Here is a 19,770-nt window from a genome sequence, read left to right as displayed (position 1 = left end):
CGTCCTGATCATACTCGTAGTCTGTGGCAGAAATAAGTTCAGAGAGAGCAAATAATATTTGCTTTTGTACTGTCTACTTTGAGTTTCATATTTAGTTTTGGTGGAATCATCACACATTTATCTTTGGTTTTGTCCCATGCAATGAAGGTACAGCTGTATGGTACTGGAAGGAAAATGTATGCATGCTTTTGTTTTCCCCCATTTCAGTTTAAGTAGGTATGTTTAGTCGTGATCCTCTTTGATATGAGCTGTGTGAAACTAACGTCTCCCGTGTAGTAGGGTCGGATAACAGGATAATAAGATTTGCTCTCGAGGCTCTAGGTGGTCTTTATTGAAGGCTCTTAAGTCTTATATTAAAGGTGTCATTTAGAAGTGTTCTTTTTCTGATGCTGGTTTACTTTGTAATTGAATTGATAACTCTAATACAGGACAGAGCCCTTTGTTTTGTTGACATAAGATTATTGTCTTTTAGTCCTACTGAAAGATGATAAAAGCATGAAGCGCACACACACAATTAAAAAACTACGTACACATGCCAGAAAAAAAGATAATTCAAATAAATCATCCACTTCTTATTGGTGATTGTGAAAGCAGCTTTTATACTGATGCCATGAGCAAGGTATGGCTGATCTTTACTGAACACATCAGAGTCTCTTGCCACCCCCCCCCCCCTCCAAAAAAAAGTTATTATAATAGCTTTCTGTGTTAAAAGTTTCGACAGGGTTTTGGTCATGATGAAACTCATCTAAAACATCTAAAAATCTTCTCACATATGAACTAACAGTCTGCAGAAACATTCTAATTTTTCTGTGTTTTATGTTTCCATGTAACTGTATTTCCTCAGCGAAGAGGAACTATGTCTTAAATGAGCTATTTCAGCAACTCAAGCATCCAAGTGACTGCCTTAGACACCACAAAACCCTCTTACGTTGTATCAGTTTTGAAGCAGTCTTACATTGTAAGTGAACTGTCTCAATACTTGCATGCTGAGGATGAAAAAAACAAAATCTGCATATGATCGCTAATACACTAATCAGTAGAGGAAAGCGTAATTTATTAAGATAATAATGATAAAAAAGGTCATTTTTATCTGTGTACATTGTACACTGTATTAGGTCGTTATATTCTAGGCCTCCAACCAGTTTTTTCAGTTTTGTGTTGTATACAGTTAATAGTGTGTATCCCATCTTGGAAAGCCTATATTTGTACAAGGTTTTACAGGCTAAATCAGCCATTTCCAGTAGTCTTAGGCACTTCTTCAAAATGTGCATCTACACTGCAACAGGTCTATGGTTTTGATAGATGAGTCTGGAAAACATTTCTTGCACATGAGGTTGTCCTTTGAGAAATATGTAATTGTCTTTACTTTTTCTTAAATATCCTTTATTTTTCTTCCTGTAAGTAGAATATTCTCTTGCCATGCAACGTAATTGATGTAGGAATTTTATGCATCATTTTTTTTTTCAGTCATTCTTTCATTTCAATTCATTACATCCAGAAATTTTCAAAAACATGAACCCTTCCCATTAAAAGTCCATGTTTAGTTTACAATGGTTAAGGTATCAGATATTGAAAAATATATATGAAATCTTCAAAGATGTTGGTTATTTTTGACAAGGAAACAAAGTTATTCTATCCGCATGTATGGATATATCTTTATAGATGGATTTATTCATGCACTGATGTGTGTTTGGGCATCAGTTTCTCTACATGACTCAAAAGGGTTTTAGATTGTGATTGAAATGAAAGTTTGTTGAAGACAATTTTAGGTGGGGAAGGGACCACAAGGTAGGGAGAGAAATGCTGAAGATTAGCTGTGACCTGCTATTTTGATTATAAACTTTCAATTTTTCAAATGAAGTTTGAAAAAAAAAAGAGTCACGTGAGTCATCATTTTAAGAGCAATACTGTGCGTTTATTTACAGTTTTAGTAGTACTGGTGGCTAGTTTACTATTTTGTATATTTTGAAGGAACCATAGCAGTGATTTAAATGGCAGTGGCCACTATGATGTATCTCATTTGGTTCTTTCACATATTACTAATATTTATAGATCTATTCTATTTTTAGGTCAAAATGATGTGGTATATTGATATTGAATGGAGAGGCCAAAGCACGGGTAAAAATGTCAACTAAAAATTGGCTCCACAGGAAGTGCAATGTTTATTGCAGGTGCCGTGATCATGAACAGAAAAGGGGAAAAAATTAGGTGAAATTCTGAAAAGTTGATAAGTGAAGACTGAAAAATAATAGAAGATGTTCTCATATATTTATTTGTGCAATTTAAATATTTGTAGATGGCAGAGCCATAGACAGTTATACATGTAGATTCAAGATCTTTATCACTTCTTTTGTAATCAAGTGTAATTATGTTCTGGTTGAAATTTGTTTGTAGGCCCATCTGTTTTCTTGAATTCATTATTCACTTCTGATACATGCCTGTGATACATTTCTCCAAATTGTATATGTTGTAAAAACATAAGATAAGAAAGTAAATACATTTTTATACCGAATATCCTGTGTGACTTTGTTATAAGTTCTGTTGGATCCCATGTGTAAATATTATGTGGCTAAAAGCAGTTATTTGCATTTTTTTTATTTTGCTTTCAATGTGTGTATAACTGTACTTCATTCTCATGATAGTGACTCATATGAATCCATACACTTGAGGGGAGGGGACATAGGTATCATCAGTGATACCACTCGACTATTTCTTCTAAAGGTCATATTATCCCTTCTTCAAACGTCACAAAAATTTGCATGGTTGCGGGATAATACCTCCCAATATCTTGTATGAAATCTTATGGTAATACACCAACAGTTGGGTTTTTTGTTGTTTTTTTAAACAAAACTAACTACATTCCACTCAAGAATAACAGAATTTTTTCAGGGTCCGAATGAATTCACTGAAAACCTTAACACAGTACACTTGTATTTTCCCAATCCATCATAAAGAAGTTTCCAGTTTAATCTTTCCCAAGGAAGGTGTGACTTACCTAAAGAAATAATTTTATATTATTGAACCTGTGACCATGATAAAGCTTTATGTTCGTTTCACTGTTGTATGCTGGATCGGAGCTGGAGACATTGCATGGTGGTGAGGATATATCAGCAAAGACGTTTGTGACACTTCAATTTTTACAGCAGGAACAAACAACACTCTTGTGTAGTTATTACTCTCACATTTCCTTAATAGCTGCGGAGCATGGGTTGAGTAAAGACCATTATATTGTGTATTACTGAATGAAATTACGTCCATGCCATTGGCTTGTGACTATGAAGGTGTGCACGAGAGCCGTTATCTTTATGATTGGGTTTCACATAAAACAAGCCATTTAGAAAATTGGATGGTTTCTCTTGGAGGTATGCCAAAGTTCTAGTGGGGCTTAAACATTCACATTTCCTTCTCATGTTCTCTTTCTCTTTATCACTCTTTCATCAAATCTATCAAATATTCTGTAGTGAATTCATTCCTTTCATAACCCCCTTCCATTAATCCGATGAGGATGGGCTGATTTTGCTACAACATGCATTTATTTCCCATAGACCCCTGCCCGAGTAACTCTGGACTTGTCCTCAACAGGTTAACATCATCACACACAATCAAAGTGCTCCTTCTGATATCACACACAAAATATTTCACATATCCTATCTAAAGCATCAGTGGCTTGAAATCTCCCAGGTTTTTCTCAAAATGTTTTTGCAAGGCTTGTGTCTTTAATTAGCCAATGTCTTCTAATTCTCTTGATTTGGTGAAGAGTTACACTGCTTTACTTTGTAATTGAAACAGTACGAGTCATTCTGTTTATAATCTTTCTTGTCATACAGTATTTACCACAGTCTGATGAGCAATCACAGTTACAAAACAAAATGTAACATCTCCTCGAACCAAACTGAAAATTCGACAAAAACTTGAAAACAGCATTGAGTCTACCTTTGGATATTTCAGCCACTTAGTGTTTCTACTCCCCAAGCCCACTTTGTGTGTTTTCAACTCTATTTTAAGTTTTGGTTCCAGTGATATTTGGGTCAACTCTACTGGCAGCATACATTGTACAGTGGATTCCCGATATAACGAAGTCCTCGGGATCAACAGTTTCCTTTCATTATATTGAAATTTTGTTGTAGCCGAACAGATAAACAATAAAAATACATAGAATGGATATTTGGCCTAAATTTTTACTTCGCTGTAACCGGAATTTCGTTAAAACCGTGTTTGTTATAATAGGAGTGCACTGTAATAAATTTTTTTACTCCTATTGCATCAAAAAGAACTACAGTATTCCTTTATGTTCAGCCATAGATAATAATATTTGTAATGATTGCACACTCAAGCTGTCTTGATTTCATGATTGGTTTTAATGCACAGAGAAATAACTTACAAGCTGTCTCATTTATACAAGTACAATCATATATTTTACATCTGAAATATACACTAAATTTTGTGTATTTATAAGATACAAGAGAACCAACTTATTTGCAGGTTAGAATCAGCAAGTGTGACTGTTCACGAATGGACCCTGTTGTCCAATCTTAAGATATGATTCACGGCTCAGGGGGATAAGGTTTAAAGGCTTGGTGTGGGGGGGGGGAGGAATAGGGTCAAACAGGGTCATTGTTCTAATTTGAAAAATTCATTGCTGGAACAAAAAAAGGGGGGAGGAATATTTTTAGCAGGAACCTTGCTACTATGTTTCTTACTCTGTACTTACACTTGCACTGTCCACAGACAATAATATGAGACCATCACTGACAAAATATCCAACTGTAGTTGGTATGCCAATAATAAGCATACAGCATCTTGAATTATTTGTGTGTGTACACCTGAGCTTCAGGCTACATCTAAGATGAGACGTTTCTTCCTGATGGAACCCTCCAAAATCACTGAGGTACGAAAGTTGAGCAATATACCAACAATTTTGACTGCACCTCAAACTGCAGACTTTCCTGCATAGTCTACCTTTTATGGAACAGGTATCCAATGCAACTGGTGTATTTTTACTGTACATATAATTATGTCCACAATGCAAATCAACACAGAATAGCATCTCTATTTGATTAAAACACTTATTCATCCCAAAGCCCAAATGCATGTAAAGCTCAGAGGTGAACAGCAGAATGCCATGATCAGATAAAGGGGCAAACTTCAGTCTGTATTCTCAGGAACAAGGCAGATCAAAAGACAAATTTACAGAAAAACGCATGAAATACATTGACAATACAATGGAAATGCCATGATTGTGGGCAGTAGCGACACAGTCATTTAACACAGTAAAGCATAGTCAAAAGCCAAATTGGTCATCGTTGGTCATCTTGGTGCATTTACAGTCAAGAGCTGCAAGAGTTAGCATCAGTGATCTTGGTGTGATACAGTTGAGCACTACATCAGTTAGCATTATTGATCTTGGTGTAACACAAGTCAGGAGTCACATCAATTGCCATTAGGGATCTTGGTGTAAAGAGTTGAGCCACATCAGTTGGCATCAGGGATCTCAGTGTCACATAGCCAGGAGCCTCTTCAGTCAGCATCAGCAATCTCAGTGTAACACAGTCGGGAGCTGCATCACTCACCATCAGGGATCTCAGTGTAGCACAGTCAAGAGCCACATCAGTTGCCTTCAGGGATCTCAGTGTAAAACAGTCAAGAGCTACATCAGATGCCATCAGGAATCTCAGTGTAACACAGTCAAGAGCCACGCCAGTTGGCATCGAGGATCTCTGTGTTACACTGTCAGGAACCACCTAAGCCATCATCAGGGATCTCGGTGTAACACAGTCAAGCCACATCAGTCAGCGTAAGTGATCTCGGTGTATAATATCCACACAGTCAGGAGCCCCATCAGTCAGCATTAGTGACATCAGTGTCAGACAAAGTAAATGTGCCTCTACTCTGTCTCACTGACTTGGAATCAAGCTTGACACCCTTGGTAAATGCAAGGTAATTCTTGAAGGGAACCATGTACTCTTACATGGTCAAGAAATTCAAGGTCTCGGACAAAGGGTCTAGAAAAAATCCATGGCCTACACAATGCACGTCTATGCGGAATTATGTATTCATATATGTCCGAGTGATAACTCATTGCGGGGTCACTGCACTCTATTACTACCATCAATTCCAACAGCAAATGTTCATCTTCAGTGCTGAGTTCGGCACAGAGAGAAGACTCGCTTACTGTGCTAAGTCTGGGATTCGCTGCCGTGTGGCATTGCCGTCGGCCTGCTGGGGTGAGTAGGCAGGGGGGTCGTAGGCAGGCGGTGGTTGGGGGGCATTCTGTAACGCCGACATGAGGGCTGCATCGTTGCTCGGCAGTCGCTGTTGTTGCTGCTGCAACCCATTCTGCATTTGCCGTTGTTGCTGTTGCGGTTGCTGCTGCTGCTGCTGCTGCTGCTTTTCTTCGGCCTGTTGTCGCCACACAAGACTCTCCCCCACCTGCAGGGCTGGTCCAAGCTTGCTGGCAACATCAATCAGCTGAGGGGTTGCATGAAGCAGAAAGGTAAAAGGAGTCAATCTGTTAGCCAAAAATTGGTACTAGACACTTTTCAACTGGTTCACATACTTCCAAGATCGTCTATACTCTCTCACTGGTATTTGATATGAGAAACTAAAGAAGAGATTTCTGGCCTGATATTTTAAAAGATTAGTTATTCATATTTGCTTCAAAATTTCAGTTCTTTCTCATTTTAATATACAGCAATATTCTCTTCTTCTTTTTTTTCTTCAATAAGATGTCTCACAAAAATGGCATGCACCATTAACATCAGTGAGGATGAGATTATGTGATGCTGTGGATACCATAGCTTCTTGTTACTGAACTGTCATTTCACAATTGATCAAGATTGTATATGCAAGTGAACAGGTGGCTGGAAATAATTTCTTTATGCATTCCTTTTCTGACTTTCAAGGGGACTAATTACAGCTGTGGCAGATTTCCTGGTTGAATTCAGTCGCAGGAAATGAACACAACTACATATACAAATACAAAGGGGGAGGGAGCAGGACAGGAAAATGTGGCGAGCGATGAATACCTCCTGATCAATTTCTTGTCCTCCAGCTTCCTTCAGTTTCTGCAGCTTTTGTTCAAAGGTTGCGTAATGCTTGGCCGCTGTCTTCCTTTCCCCTCTATTATATAGAAATACAGCATAGTTCAGCCACACTGACGGGTCCTTCCTGCAAAATGGATACAAAGAGATACATAGCTACATTTGCAAGGCTCCAGAAGGAAAACACAAAATCACTCAATCATTCCTCCTGTTCAATTGTATTCAAAATCATCTCTCCTTCTGCATGAACAGGTTAACAAAGGCAAATCATGTTTCTTGAAAAAGAAAGAAAAATAAGAAAACAGATTGCTTGATGTACAAATACTGAGAAATTATGATCATAGACTAATAGCATGACTTAATCCTATGTCATTGCAAACTACCGGTAGTTAGTCTCTATTCAAGTGGTCTTGAATACACTTTTGCTTCTACAGCTTAATAATGCATTATGCAAAAAGAACAATAACAAAAATAATCAATAAGCTATCACGAAAACTTCAAGCCATTAGGCATTATTACTTCACCTATATAAGTATAGCAGCCCTCATTTACAGAGACAGGCAACTCTTAATACCTCTCAAAAAACAAACAAACAAATAAATCCCCTAAGATAATGAGTAACCAATAATATGGTGTATTCACATATAATTCAAGTCCTACAAGTATCAACTCACAATTCCAGACTTACTTTACACAACCTTCAATCTGTGTTTCCTCAGCCCTAACCACCCCCTCCCTCCATTATATGAAATACATTAAAAACAGTGCAGGATGTATTCACTCACAGTTCAAGAGCAACTGCCTGCTCATAGGCATGCTTTGCGTTCTCGTCATCATCCAGGTACGTCAAGGCAACTACACAGGAGAAAAGAGGGCGAAACATTTCTTATCACAGCTCAGCGCTTGGCAGATTTTAATTTCTTTAGCATAACGTGAGAGCACTTGACTTGCTTTATCTAAAAAGTAGGCAGAATGAAATTACCCTCGACCTATGTCAGTAACAAGTGGAGGGATATCATACTTTTCATAGAAAATGAAATTTTATGGAAATCTCTTTATATTTTCCCGATATTATTGTCCTGCAGTGACATCCTGAATTGTTGTAGTTTTCTCATCCAGCAATGGCGGCATCTAAACTTTAAAAATTTATAACGTTTGAACACATTATCCGATTTTCCTCAAACTGCACTAATGTGCTCCACTAATACTGCTGCGTTTATACAATCCACATAATTTTATACTTGGTTATCATTCCCCTGTAATCATTATTTCAGATTACTGACTAGATAGATTATAAAGTCAATCATATGTGAAACTCTCTGTGGTTTAGCAATAATACTCTAACTCATTCTGCATGGCCCAGACTATTACATGGTCATGTTAACTATGGTTGACTTTTCACTAAACACTGATGACTTAAAGGCAGAAAAGTTATTCTATTCAATGAGCACACTCATACTTTCAGGTTGTGTAACTCTATCATATCAAAGCATCGTTGTTCATTCTCACCTGCTAGCAGCATGTACAGCTGTCCCATCTTGGGGCGCAGGTTGATGGCAGCGCTGACGAAGTGGAACGCCGAAGCGTATTGCTGCATGGTGAGGTGCACCAGACCAAGGTTGTACATGATCTTCCAGTCAAAGGGCGACAGGTATGCCGCCCTCTTGAGGCAGCTGATGGCCTGAAAAGGAAGTAAGGTCACAGTGCATCACACATTTGTTCTCGTTAATCTGCAGTCACAGCAAAGTTTAGCTCTCTCTGTCTCATCGGCAACATACTTCATATAAAAAGTTAATAGGATTTGGGTTGGTAGTGCAGACTACTCCCCAGGGGGTGCAATTTATTGAAATCTAAAGCAGTGATGTGAAGTCAGTATTCAATGATAACTATTCAAGTATAACGGTATGACAACTATTCAAGTAACTATACAGTATTCAAGAGTGAATCTTGCAACCTTGGTCTGACTTTCAACCAATTTCAATGTCAGAATACTGTTCTACAGGATCTTAAAATAGCTGTCCAAATCAGGGTCCTGGCCTCTTGTGTAATGTACTGTTCATTTGCGCTGAACAGAAAACAAAAATAACACAGATCGGGTTGGGGGATGGATTAAAACATCTTACTCACGGCGACAAATTTCTTCTTGCCGAAGAAGCACATTCCTATGTTGTTCCACAGAGTTGTGCTCTCGGGAACGGCGGCGGCTGCGATGCGGTACTTGGTGAGGGCTACATCGTAGTCTCCATGTTGCTGCATCATGCTCCCTGCGGCCAGAATTGCCTGTGGAGGGAGACAAACAGTGGTGTATGTCGATCAGCTGACATAACCAATTATAGCTCAACTGAAATGAAGACTAGTTGCCTAGTATTCAAGTTAGTTCAGTTGGTAGCACATCTGCCTTACAATCTAAAGGAGTCTGGTTTGAATTTCCGGGTCCCGCTGAGCAATGTTACATGTAATCATACCGACCCCTCTAGTAGAAGGCAAAACACTATGTCCCTCAGGCAGGACATGAAATGGAGGTTCCATGTGTGAGAGAGTCACAAATCATGCACCTAAAAGATCCCGCTTCATTCATGCATTGCAAAGAGCAGGGTGTTTAACCCAGTGAAGTGGTCCTGCTTTACACCCATCTGCACCCCATGGAAGACCCGCTTTTGCAGCTGAAAACGGGCTATCCTGTCATATTCTCAGATGGAAAATGAAACAAACAAACAAACAAATATAAATTTAAAATTGTTTGCATCCTTTATTCTCCCTGGAAATGTAGGTATCTCAAATATATACATAGCTGTTGGAATCACAAAAAAAGAGGACTGTGACTCACACATCATGTGCTGTTTCAGAGAAAAATGACTAAACATTTCTGGAGAATTTATGTACAGGGTAGAGGGGTTTTAATATATCAGATCTTCTCTCATGCAAGATTGAATGCACTTAATTTGCAGTTTGCTATCATATGCCTTCTTTGGTTTCCTAATGCTACATGTGGATTTCATTTTCAGTCAGTTCATTTCAAAACCTTCACAAAAAGACATAAATACACACACATATACACTCAAAAAAGCAGCAGATTGGGATTTCCTTTCAAACAATATGTGTACATTGATATGATTATCATCTGATCTCAGTCCTTCTACACTCTTCTTCTACAAGTTGAAAGTATAACATATATAATCAGCCTGCTAAAATTGCACTCACCTTTACATGGCTGGGGTCATATGTCAGGGCATTTCCAAGGTGCTCAAATGCCCTCTGGTTCTGACCAACCTAACAGGAATAAACAACATGGAATATGATAAACAGAAAGAGCAACAAACAGTTCATACATATTTGTATAAAAATGTAAAATATAAACATATCATTCATACATACATACAAACACACACATATACATACATACTTATTTACAACATAACAGCCACATACATTTTGTATTGATTCGTTATGTATTTTTGATTCACAGAGCAATGGGAATCATTGCCAATAAGTCTAAAACAGAGGTTAGGGAGAAGAATGAAGGAGGAAAGGGAGGAGGTGAAAGAGGAGAAAGAAGAAGAACAAAGGGGGAGAAGGAGGAGGAGGTACAGGAAGAGGAGGAGGAGGAAGAAGAAGAAGATGAGGAGGAGGAGGAGAAGGAAGAGACAACACTGACATGTTTCCAACTCACCTGAAGATAGAGTAATCCAAGAGTTGTTAAAAGGTCAGGGTTTTCTGGAAATGCTCTGAAATTGGATCGAAAAAGAACACATTTTGACATTTGATAACTTCCCAATGAACTGGATGTGAAGCAGGGACGAGATTTTTTTTTTTTTTTTTCCTAGAGTGTGAATCACCATGAAGACAGAACACCAACAATACGATCCTAACTCTTTTTATAATAGGGGTATTTACAATGGCACTGTAAAATCTGTACTTTATTGTTATTGTACATTCCAGTTTTCTGTCGGCAGTTGATAAGCAACAAATGGTATGTGAGCTAAAAATCAAAATAAAAAAACCTTCATCAAGAGTACATATTTTGACATTCATTTTTTGAGAGTTTTATTCAGGTTTTTTCCAAATACAGCTACTCACTCCCCGGCTCGCCAGTTTTATTTAATTTTTTAGTCACAGGGCACCCACCCTCTGCATGGGGAATCTCCTGCCTGCCTGCCTACACCACTGATCTCCATGTAGAAAGAATCACAAAGATCAGTGACCTCCACTCGAGGACAGCTCAAGTATTTCATACACACAATTGATTTAAACAACAACAACAACAAAAATAATAAATCCTGATTATTAATGGTTTTTCTCATGCATGCACATTTCATACCAAAAACATGGAGAGTTTCTGTTTTGTTTTTTGTTTTGTTTTTCTGGCAGTATACCTAAATAGTACATTGAAAGCTCTGATGTTGTTGGGTTTTTTTCCATACTGGGTTTTGCAATGTAAATGCCCCTTGAGAGAAAGACGAAAACCACTCACTCGACGGCTCTCTTGTAGACATCAGTGGCCATTTGAATGTCTCCCTCCATAAGGTAAATCTTGGCTAGCATCACATATGACAGGTCATGCTTGTTGTACTGGATGGCTCGCTTCAGACATTCTTTGGCCTATGAAAAATACGTAAGTGATTTTTAAAAAAGAGAAGAGGGTACATATCAAAACAAAGGAGGCTTTTATGTGCAGAAACTGAAAAAGCAAGAAAACTATGAAATAGGCAAATGTGTAAAGCACTCCTATTGAGTGGTTGACTGCCAAAAATGGACATCTTCTAGAATTTAAGCACATTCCTTTTGCTTGAGAATTAGTATCTTCTCATACATCATCCTTCAGTTTAAAGAGTCTTTCCTATTCGAGACCGATATTCTCCTTAAGCTCAATATGTCCTGCATCATCTCTGGAATGTTTTCAGCACCATACACATTACAATGCATGTCCCCAGAAACAAACACATGCACACACAAATGTTTGATAGCATTGTACCAATATGGCGACTGGCCATATAAGCCTCACAGTTTCGACATCCAAAAAAAAAACTAAAAAAAAAAAAACAAGACCACACCCATTTCAAACAAATTTCCTTCACTGCACAAAGTGCTGGACTGAAACATTCTGACCCTTACTTTTTAACTATATTCTTTTTTTTCCTGGCATTTGAAACTGTACACAATGACTCAAGTTTGAAGAACCGAAGATATAGAGGATGACATAGCTACTGTACCTTGATATATTCCTTGAGGTACATATAACAGACTCCCAGGTTGTGGCTGATCTCCCAGTCTTTCTCTGTCATCCGGGCTGCTTCTGCATAGACATCAATAGCCGCTTTGTGGCGACCAAGCAGGAAGCTGGAAGAGAGTCGAAAACAAAAAAACATTAGCTCAAGACCAACAAGGCAACATGGAAGGTGCTGCATGGAAGATGCTGGACTTTAAACTTCATGCATTAAGGGTTGGATGCAAGTCTCCCTTGGCTTGGCAACATAGCAGTTTGATAATAGTACCAGATTTGTTTGTTTCAGTTACTCTTTTCTTTTCTTTTTCTTATACATAGACTGAAATTACAACAAATAATATTACTTAGTCTCATCTCTTTTAACAGTCAGCATTCCTGTTTGCACACAAGTGCAAAATATAAATGGAAAACCTGACATTCTGAGATTACTGCAGCAAAGATCATGATCATTTTATGTACCACTTCTTGCCGAAAGGAAAAAGAACAAATAGTACTACCAAGCTTTCATATAATACAGTTCTGCTGTATTTGCAACCTTTCGTTAAAAATGAGAAACAGCCTGATTAATTCAAACAAAAGATAAAGGAAATAATTTAAAGAGATTTTCATATTCCCTCGCAAGGGAAGTACAGCTGCACAAAAGTATGTTAATCAGAGGCAATGGCAAATTCCTCCTTTCTTACAGGGAGCGGGCCACTTGTTTCAGATTGTCGGGATTCTGGGCGTTGATGAGGGAGCACGTCTGGAAGCATTCCAGCGACTCTTGGATCCTGCCCTCCTGCCGCAAGATGAGTGCCTGGACATAGAGGGCGTACTCACACAGCCCGTTAGATTCTTGAAGCTGATCTTTGATGAGACCCTAGGAAGGAGGGAAAGTAGTAAAAGCGAAAAATTGATATAAATGTTTGACAAGATGAGGACAAGTGAAATTACCATCACCCACACTGACACCATGTCCATCTACATTCCAATAGCAACCAAAGTACCATTTATTTCATTCTCTGGTCTGTAGATAGCCTGGTAACTTTTATATTTGTTACATACTTATAGTTCCGTATGATCTTTTCATAAATAGCGCTAACTATGAACATGACCCTCTTTGGATACTGTAAAACAGAACCCTTGGTATTTCCAGCCAGGTCAATCTAACTCCAGGGTCAGATGAATGACTAACAATTGGAAATAAAAGACTTTAATAGTGCACATGTGACTATTACAGAATACTCAACATACACATTCATATCACTCTATTGGCACACAAGCTGTTCAACAAAAGTGAGTCCTGAATGGCAGAGATGAGAAAAGGACAGAATTGAGCGACTAAGGTGCTAAAAATGCTGATTGGGAGAAGGTTGATTTCATACAGGAACAGCACTTTTACCCCAATGATGGAGAAACTCCACGCAAATCCCGATCAATGGGACTTATAAATATGTAAACATACATGATCATGTGTAATATACAACTGTACATAAATCTGGTTTCTTAAGTTGATAAGTATAGTCTTTGTCTTTGAATAAAGAAAATAATTAGAAAAGTACTTTCATCATACTGCATTTTAATTTTTCATACGGAGTGACTATGTCAAGGGCCTGTACCTGTTGCTTTTCTGAAACCAAGGTTTGAAGTTTGTCAAAATGATGGATACACACAAACAGCAGTGTAATAATATACTAATGATGCACAGGATAGAGTGTGTTAGTGAAGGTGCGGCGCGCTCGAGAGTATTGACAATGGTGCGACATGCACGAGGCGCAGCCGAGTGCATGTTTGCAACCGTTGTCAATACTCGAGAGTGAGCCGCACCTTCACTAACGCCACGAAATAATCCTGTGCATCATTAGTTTTATAAAATGGGTCGAAAACTAACAGCATTATTCACGTACCTTTGTGGGTCAATACCAGTCAGCTACATGTAGCACTCGCTCAAAAGTCAAGATGTCCGAAGATGTTCGTCCCAAACATTTACGCACGTCGCACTCGGAAATCCCGCACACTCACCTAGTACTGTACGTACGTATAAGAGTATACGTACGCCACGTACTGTTATGCACAAGAAAGGCCGCCGGCTGTTGTGGCAGCCCGCGGCCCGAACTAGAAGTTGTTTACAGGATTGACAGCGCGTATAGTAGCGCGTGACGCACTTGTAACAACTGATTGAGTGCGCACTGCTAGTGTAAAACATTGTGACGTACGTCAGGCCAGGGAGGTGGAAGAGAGACTCTTCTTAGTGCTTACCTGAAGAAAATAATGCACGCACACGTGACTCATTTCAGCGCTTCCAATTGGCTACATTCTTGAACCCATTTTATAACACTCAATAACACACAAATACCCCAATCAGTCAATATGCATTATATACAACATAATCTGTATGGTCAGTGTGCTTACATTTGATACTGATATGAAGTAATCATATTCTAAGTACTGTGTATGCAATATATTTCGTGAGTCTAAATTTTCCAGACTCGGGACTTCCCAACAATTTCGCAAGTGGTTAAATTTGCGATCGTGGAGTCCTGTACTGAACAGAGAAATGTATACGCGTACGTCACATTCATATCGGCATTACAGTCAATATTTTCGTGTGTTTTTAATTTCGCGAATAGCAGCTGACTCGCGAAATTTGCAAAAATAAAAACCTCACGAAGTATTCGGCGTATACAGTACCTTTCATTCGGCGGTAACTATGGGAACTTATCAACAGCACAAAGCATCTTGTATGACTGTGCATAGTGATGTTGTTATGAATATCAATAATACCCAGAAACATAAACAATAAAACTCTCACCTTGCAGTTTTCAAATTCTTTCTTGACATAATGAAGGTGAATCAGCCAATTCCTTCTTTCAAACACAGGCAGCTCTGGTGCTAAAAACAAAAAACAAAAACAAAAACAAAACAAAAATAAAAAAAGGCAAGTGCCATAATGTGTCTCACCCATTCGCGTACAAGAAATTGTATGCGAATGGGATATAACAGATTAAAAGAAAGAGATATAACAGACAAAAAGAGATATAAAAGAGTAAAAATTTATGGCAAAAAAGAAACGTGCCATAAAAAGTTAACATTGAACCTTAAAGTTCGTTGACCCCTGCATGTGACCTTTGACCTTGTGGTGACCATCCACTCCCCAAGAGACATCTACCATTCAAGTTTGGTCACAAACGGACCTATGGATCAAAAGTTATGACCCATAATAGAAACGCGCCATAAAAACTTAACATTGGGCTCTAAAAGTTTGTTGACCCATGCTTGTGACCATTGACCTTGTGGTGACCATCCACTCCCCAAAGGATATCTACCATCCAAGTTTAGTCACAAACGGACCTATGGATCAAAAGTTATGACCCATAATAGAAACACGCCATAAAAACTTATCTCATCTTTATCCAGAGGTGTACAGTGGCAATTTACTTTGTGTAGATATATACCTTTCTTGCCCCTTGCTCTTGTTTGAGGCTTCTGCTGTTCGTCGCGTTGTGGGCTAAGTTGGGGTGCTAAATCTGATGGCTTCTTCGGTTCTGGATCAGCCCTTCTCGGCTGGACAATATCTTCTTCTGCCATGCCACCAACCTGTTCACAGAAAAGTGTACATTGTTACTTAATTATTGCAGGCATGATTATTAGCCCAACCTCAACATTCTTGTCCCCACACATTATTGATATATCAACATGCTTTTCTTGTGTTAAGATAACCTTTGTAAGCACTTAAGATTTCACTGTATAATATCTGTATTATAAGTCATCAATAACAAATTCTTCCGTGCCGGGGAATAACCCTAAATGTATAATGACAGAGTGAATGCAGATTTATATATTAGAAGAATCAGTAAAATTTGGGAAAAAAATATTGGACAATATGTTCAGAAGTTCAGAAAGTCTGAAGTTTTGGTAGTGCCATCACTGGATTAAGAAGACTACCACAGTTTGTGATGTCAAAGTAGTTCAACAATATGAAGAAAATCATAATGTACAGAGAAATTGACAAAATTTCATTTTCAAAGAAGAGTACACATGCTATACACATTGTTACAGATAAATGTAAATGTTTAATATTATTCCCCCTGCCTACGGTTCTGAAAGAGGTAAGCCAAAATGCCCTTTCATTAGGCTTGGTAAATGAGACAATTGTACAGTGCAAAGCATTTTCCTCAAAATTTTAATCTACTTTTATTTTTACTCTAACACTTTTGCAGATGTATAATCAAATCAAGCATTATGTTTTCTGGTAAAAATGTCTACAGCTGCTGCACCAGCTAAGCTATGGCAGACTAGGATTGGTTCCTTCCTATCACAACACACCACCAGCAGTTGCAGCACCAGATACAGTGCACTCCCGTTATAACGAAATGCTTGGGACCGGCAGTTTTCTTTCGTTATAACCGAACAAATACAATATATATAAAACAAAAACAAGGAAACCACGCATATATTATATTCTGTTTGTTGAATACTCATCATACACTGGAAAGTTATGTGAAATGGGATGGTACCTTTTTAATTTCAGATTATTGTACTACAATAACGCAAGGTCCCTTGGAAACTGTGCGTGACACATGGAGCGAACACGCAGTGATGTGAAGCATTTGCCCATGAAGAGACGCTATAAATGCTTGTTCTGCTACGTATTTTCGGAAGCGATCCGCATCGTTATAACGGAGCACATTTCTTTTGTTTTTCTTTGTCAGTGGCGCTCAGAAAAGACTTCGTTATAACGAAAATTTCGCTATAACCGTGTTCGTTATAAGCGAATTTTGTACCATAGACTTTGAAGGCGATAATTTTGGGACCAGAAGTTTTAGTTCGTTATATAACGAAATTTCGTTTTAACCATGTTCGTTGTAACGGGAGTGCACTGTAGAACCTACAATATAGCTACAGCTAGACTAGTACTAGTAGCCTCTAGTACCATTCATTCAACAAGGCATGGCATCATCACATAGATCCAGACTCTCCTCTAGACTGTCTAGCACTAGCACTGCAGTCTATCCTGCCTGGCCGACCAGTGCGACTCTGGCTATGAACGAACGTGTTGGAAAGAGTATGAGCCGATTTTTTCAAATGTACCTGGTTTAAACAATCATGACAATATCTGGTTGTGGGCATTAAGAACTTATTTGCCCCTCGGCCATCTGCTTCTCCATCGGCATCGTCTGGATGCGGTGACTTTAAACAAACTTTTGTTTTCTGTGCTGCGCGTGCAGTTTAGTGAGAACATGGGCATGGAAATTGCTGTTTGGGTCATATTTGTCCTTTTTTGACTTCCATGCTTTCTCCAACTTCCAAGTTAGATTTGAAATTGAAGAGTTGAGTGCTGTTTACCACAATCCACCTCGCCTAATCCACAATAATTCATAATGCAGGTATTAAAGTATAGCAATAGCATGTATAGTGTCGTTGGCCACTAAAGATGTGTAACTGTGTTTTTCCCCCATTCTTACTTGACGTACCATGCATGGTACATATCATAGGTATAGCGTAGTTCTACGTAGGCGTTTAGACAGTGGGTCAGTGCAATTAGCATGCAAGTCAGTACAGTGGCACATGACATGATTCCATTTCCAGTAGAAAATATGCCAGTACACAAACACACACACACCAACTTTAACACGCGGGACTACATAATTTAACATCTCGGTCCTATGTCAGCTCGATACAAAAACTATAATCTCTCTCTACGGTAAATGCGTATTTTCTTAAAACTCAACTCATCTTTCCACTGGTTAATTTCAACACCATTTACCATACTGCTAACAAACATTCATGCAACAATTCAAATTACGAGCATTTTGTAGCGTACCTTCTCCTTGGTAACATCCGACTCCGTTTCTGCCATTTTGAGCAAAATATTTTGACCACCTCGCGTCCAGGATATCTAGCTCGACACACATATTAAACAGTCCGTGGATTACATCAACAGGTCGTTAGACTGTAATTACTGTACACTGTACGGTGTTTATTCCGAAGGTCCGTATGCTCACCTAATGTGGGCCCGACAAGTAGGCCTACATTCCTACATTATACATTTTGCAAATGCATTAGATACATAATGAAAATGAACATGATGGATGTACAATGAATATGACACTAATTATTATCATGTTCGGTAAACTTCACTACGCAAGGATGCAGGTGTATCTCTTTTCGACTGTACCGTATCTCTGACTGTGTCAATTTTTGTCAAATTTACACGTAGGCATTGCCATAATTCGTCGGCAAAATGATATTGATAAAATCTGAACCCCCATTCTGAGTTTAACGTGGCTGAATTAATGAAAAGAGTAGATGCTGGAAACTGAGACAGGGATTTTTTTTTTCTCTCTCTCTCTCATTATGTTTTGTTCTGTAGGTATACTTGTTTATCATGTTGCGTTTGTAGGTTGTTATAGGCTCTATGATATTTGCTTTTGGATATAAGTTTTGAAAAAAAAAAAGTTCACATATCTTAAGTCGAAAGTCTGTTTAAACTATAAATTTCATGTGATGATGACTGAACAGTATACCTCAGCCGTATTGTATTATTCTCTCATAGGTCTGTTGTACATCTTGATAGTGTGAGTCCTGTGAGAAGTTTCACATGTTTTAATTGTTTTAAAGTTTGGCTCAATTCCAAATGTGTTTGATAGTGTTCATACATACGCGTGATGATGTCATAATTGCTTTATGTCAACATTTCATAAATAGTGCACTATTTGTGAGAATTTTGTCAAAGAAAGTGACGTCATTTTCCATCTATATATACCACATAATGGCGCGACTGGAGGACGCTCTAAATAGTTGTACGGTAAAATAATATTATCACGAAAAGGTCTTTCAACCATAGTGACTATTATAGAAGATAAAAATATTTATCACACGCAGTTAGAATAAAAGATACGCAAAAACACGCATCGATAAGCAATCACTAACGTGTTTATTTGCACGCATAGACCACTTTTAGCAACATGATTCTCACAAGATTATCAGGTGCATGTTCTAAATCAAAGGTTAAAAGGCAGAAAGTGTGCCCTGTAGTTTATTGTCAGTATTAATCATATTATATTGTATATTTTTTTTTTTGCAATTCAATACATATTATATTATAATATCAGACGCAGGTGAATCATAAGAGTTCATGACCGTCACCAATCAACCAATTTGTTCGACTTATCAGGCCTGAGGGGCATTCATAAGCAATGAAAGTGGACCAACCATCATTTCTATACACCATTATTATATCATGGCATCTTGTTAGGTACTGCAAAGATATATGTAAGATATTGCTTGTTGAAACATGATCCTATTATAACTGATAATAATTTTATTATGTCTCAACTCTCGGTTGTCAATGTGTAACATTTCTTTTAAGGTCAATTATAAAGAGGAAAAGAGCATCCCAAAAGGTATAGGTGAAGAAAATTTACCTGAATCAGGCGCAACTTTGATCAACTCTTCAACATGACCCTCTGATGTCAAATTGCTAGATTAGTACAATTAATACAATCTTGTAGGCCTATATCATCG

The 19,770-nt window shown here is 38.2% G+C and overlaps 1 protein-coding gene across 1 annotated transcript; it reads right to left on the bottom strand.

Moving 5' to 3' along the window:
* Window positions 1-6,093: 6,093 nt before the first annotated feature.
* Window positions 6,094-18,093, bottom strand: LOC139712079 (BBSome complex member BBS4-like). The gene is made up of 13 exons (XM_071623914.1): window positions 18,068-18,093; window positions 15,699-15,840; window positions 15,056-15,135; window positions 12,948-13,123; window positions 12,251-12,377; window positions 11,512-11,639; window positions 10,711-10,765; window positions 10,242-10,310; window positions 9,168-9,320; window positions 8,550-8,721; window positions 7,826-7,895; window positions 7,026-7,167; window positions 6,094-6,468 (listed from the first exon to the last, which is right to left on the bottom strand). The coding sequence occupies exons 2-13, from the start codon at window positions 15,829-15,831 to the stop codon at window positions 6,169-6,171; spliced, it is 1,605 nt and encodes a 534-aa protein (XP_071480015.1). The 5' UTR covers window positions 15,832-15,840; window positions 18,068-18,093; the 3' UTR covers window positions 6,094-6,168.
* Window positions 18,094-19,770: the final 1,677 nt, after the last annotated feature.

This window comes from Diadema antillarum, unplaced genomic scaffold (assembly GCF_040938485.1).
Source record: "Diadema antillarum isolate AM-2024a unplaced genomic scaffold, OU_Dant_1.0 seq00001754_RagTag, whole genome shotgun sequence".
NCBI classification, from domain to species: Eukaryota; Metazoa; Echinodermata; class Echinoidea; order Diadematoida; family Diadematidae; genus Diadema; species Diadema antillarum.
The sequence above is the reverse complement of the archived record's forward strand: the minus strand, read 5'-3'. Positions and strand labels throughout refer to the sequence as shown.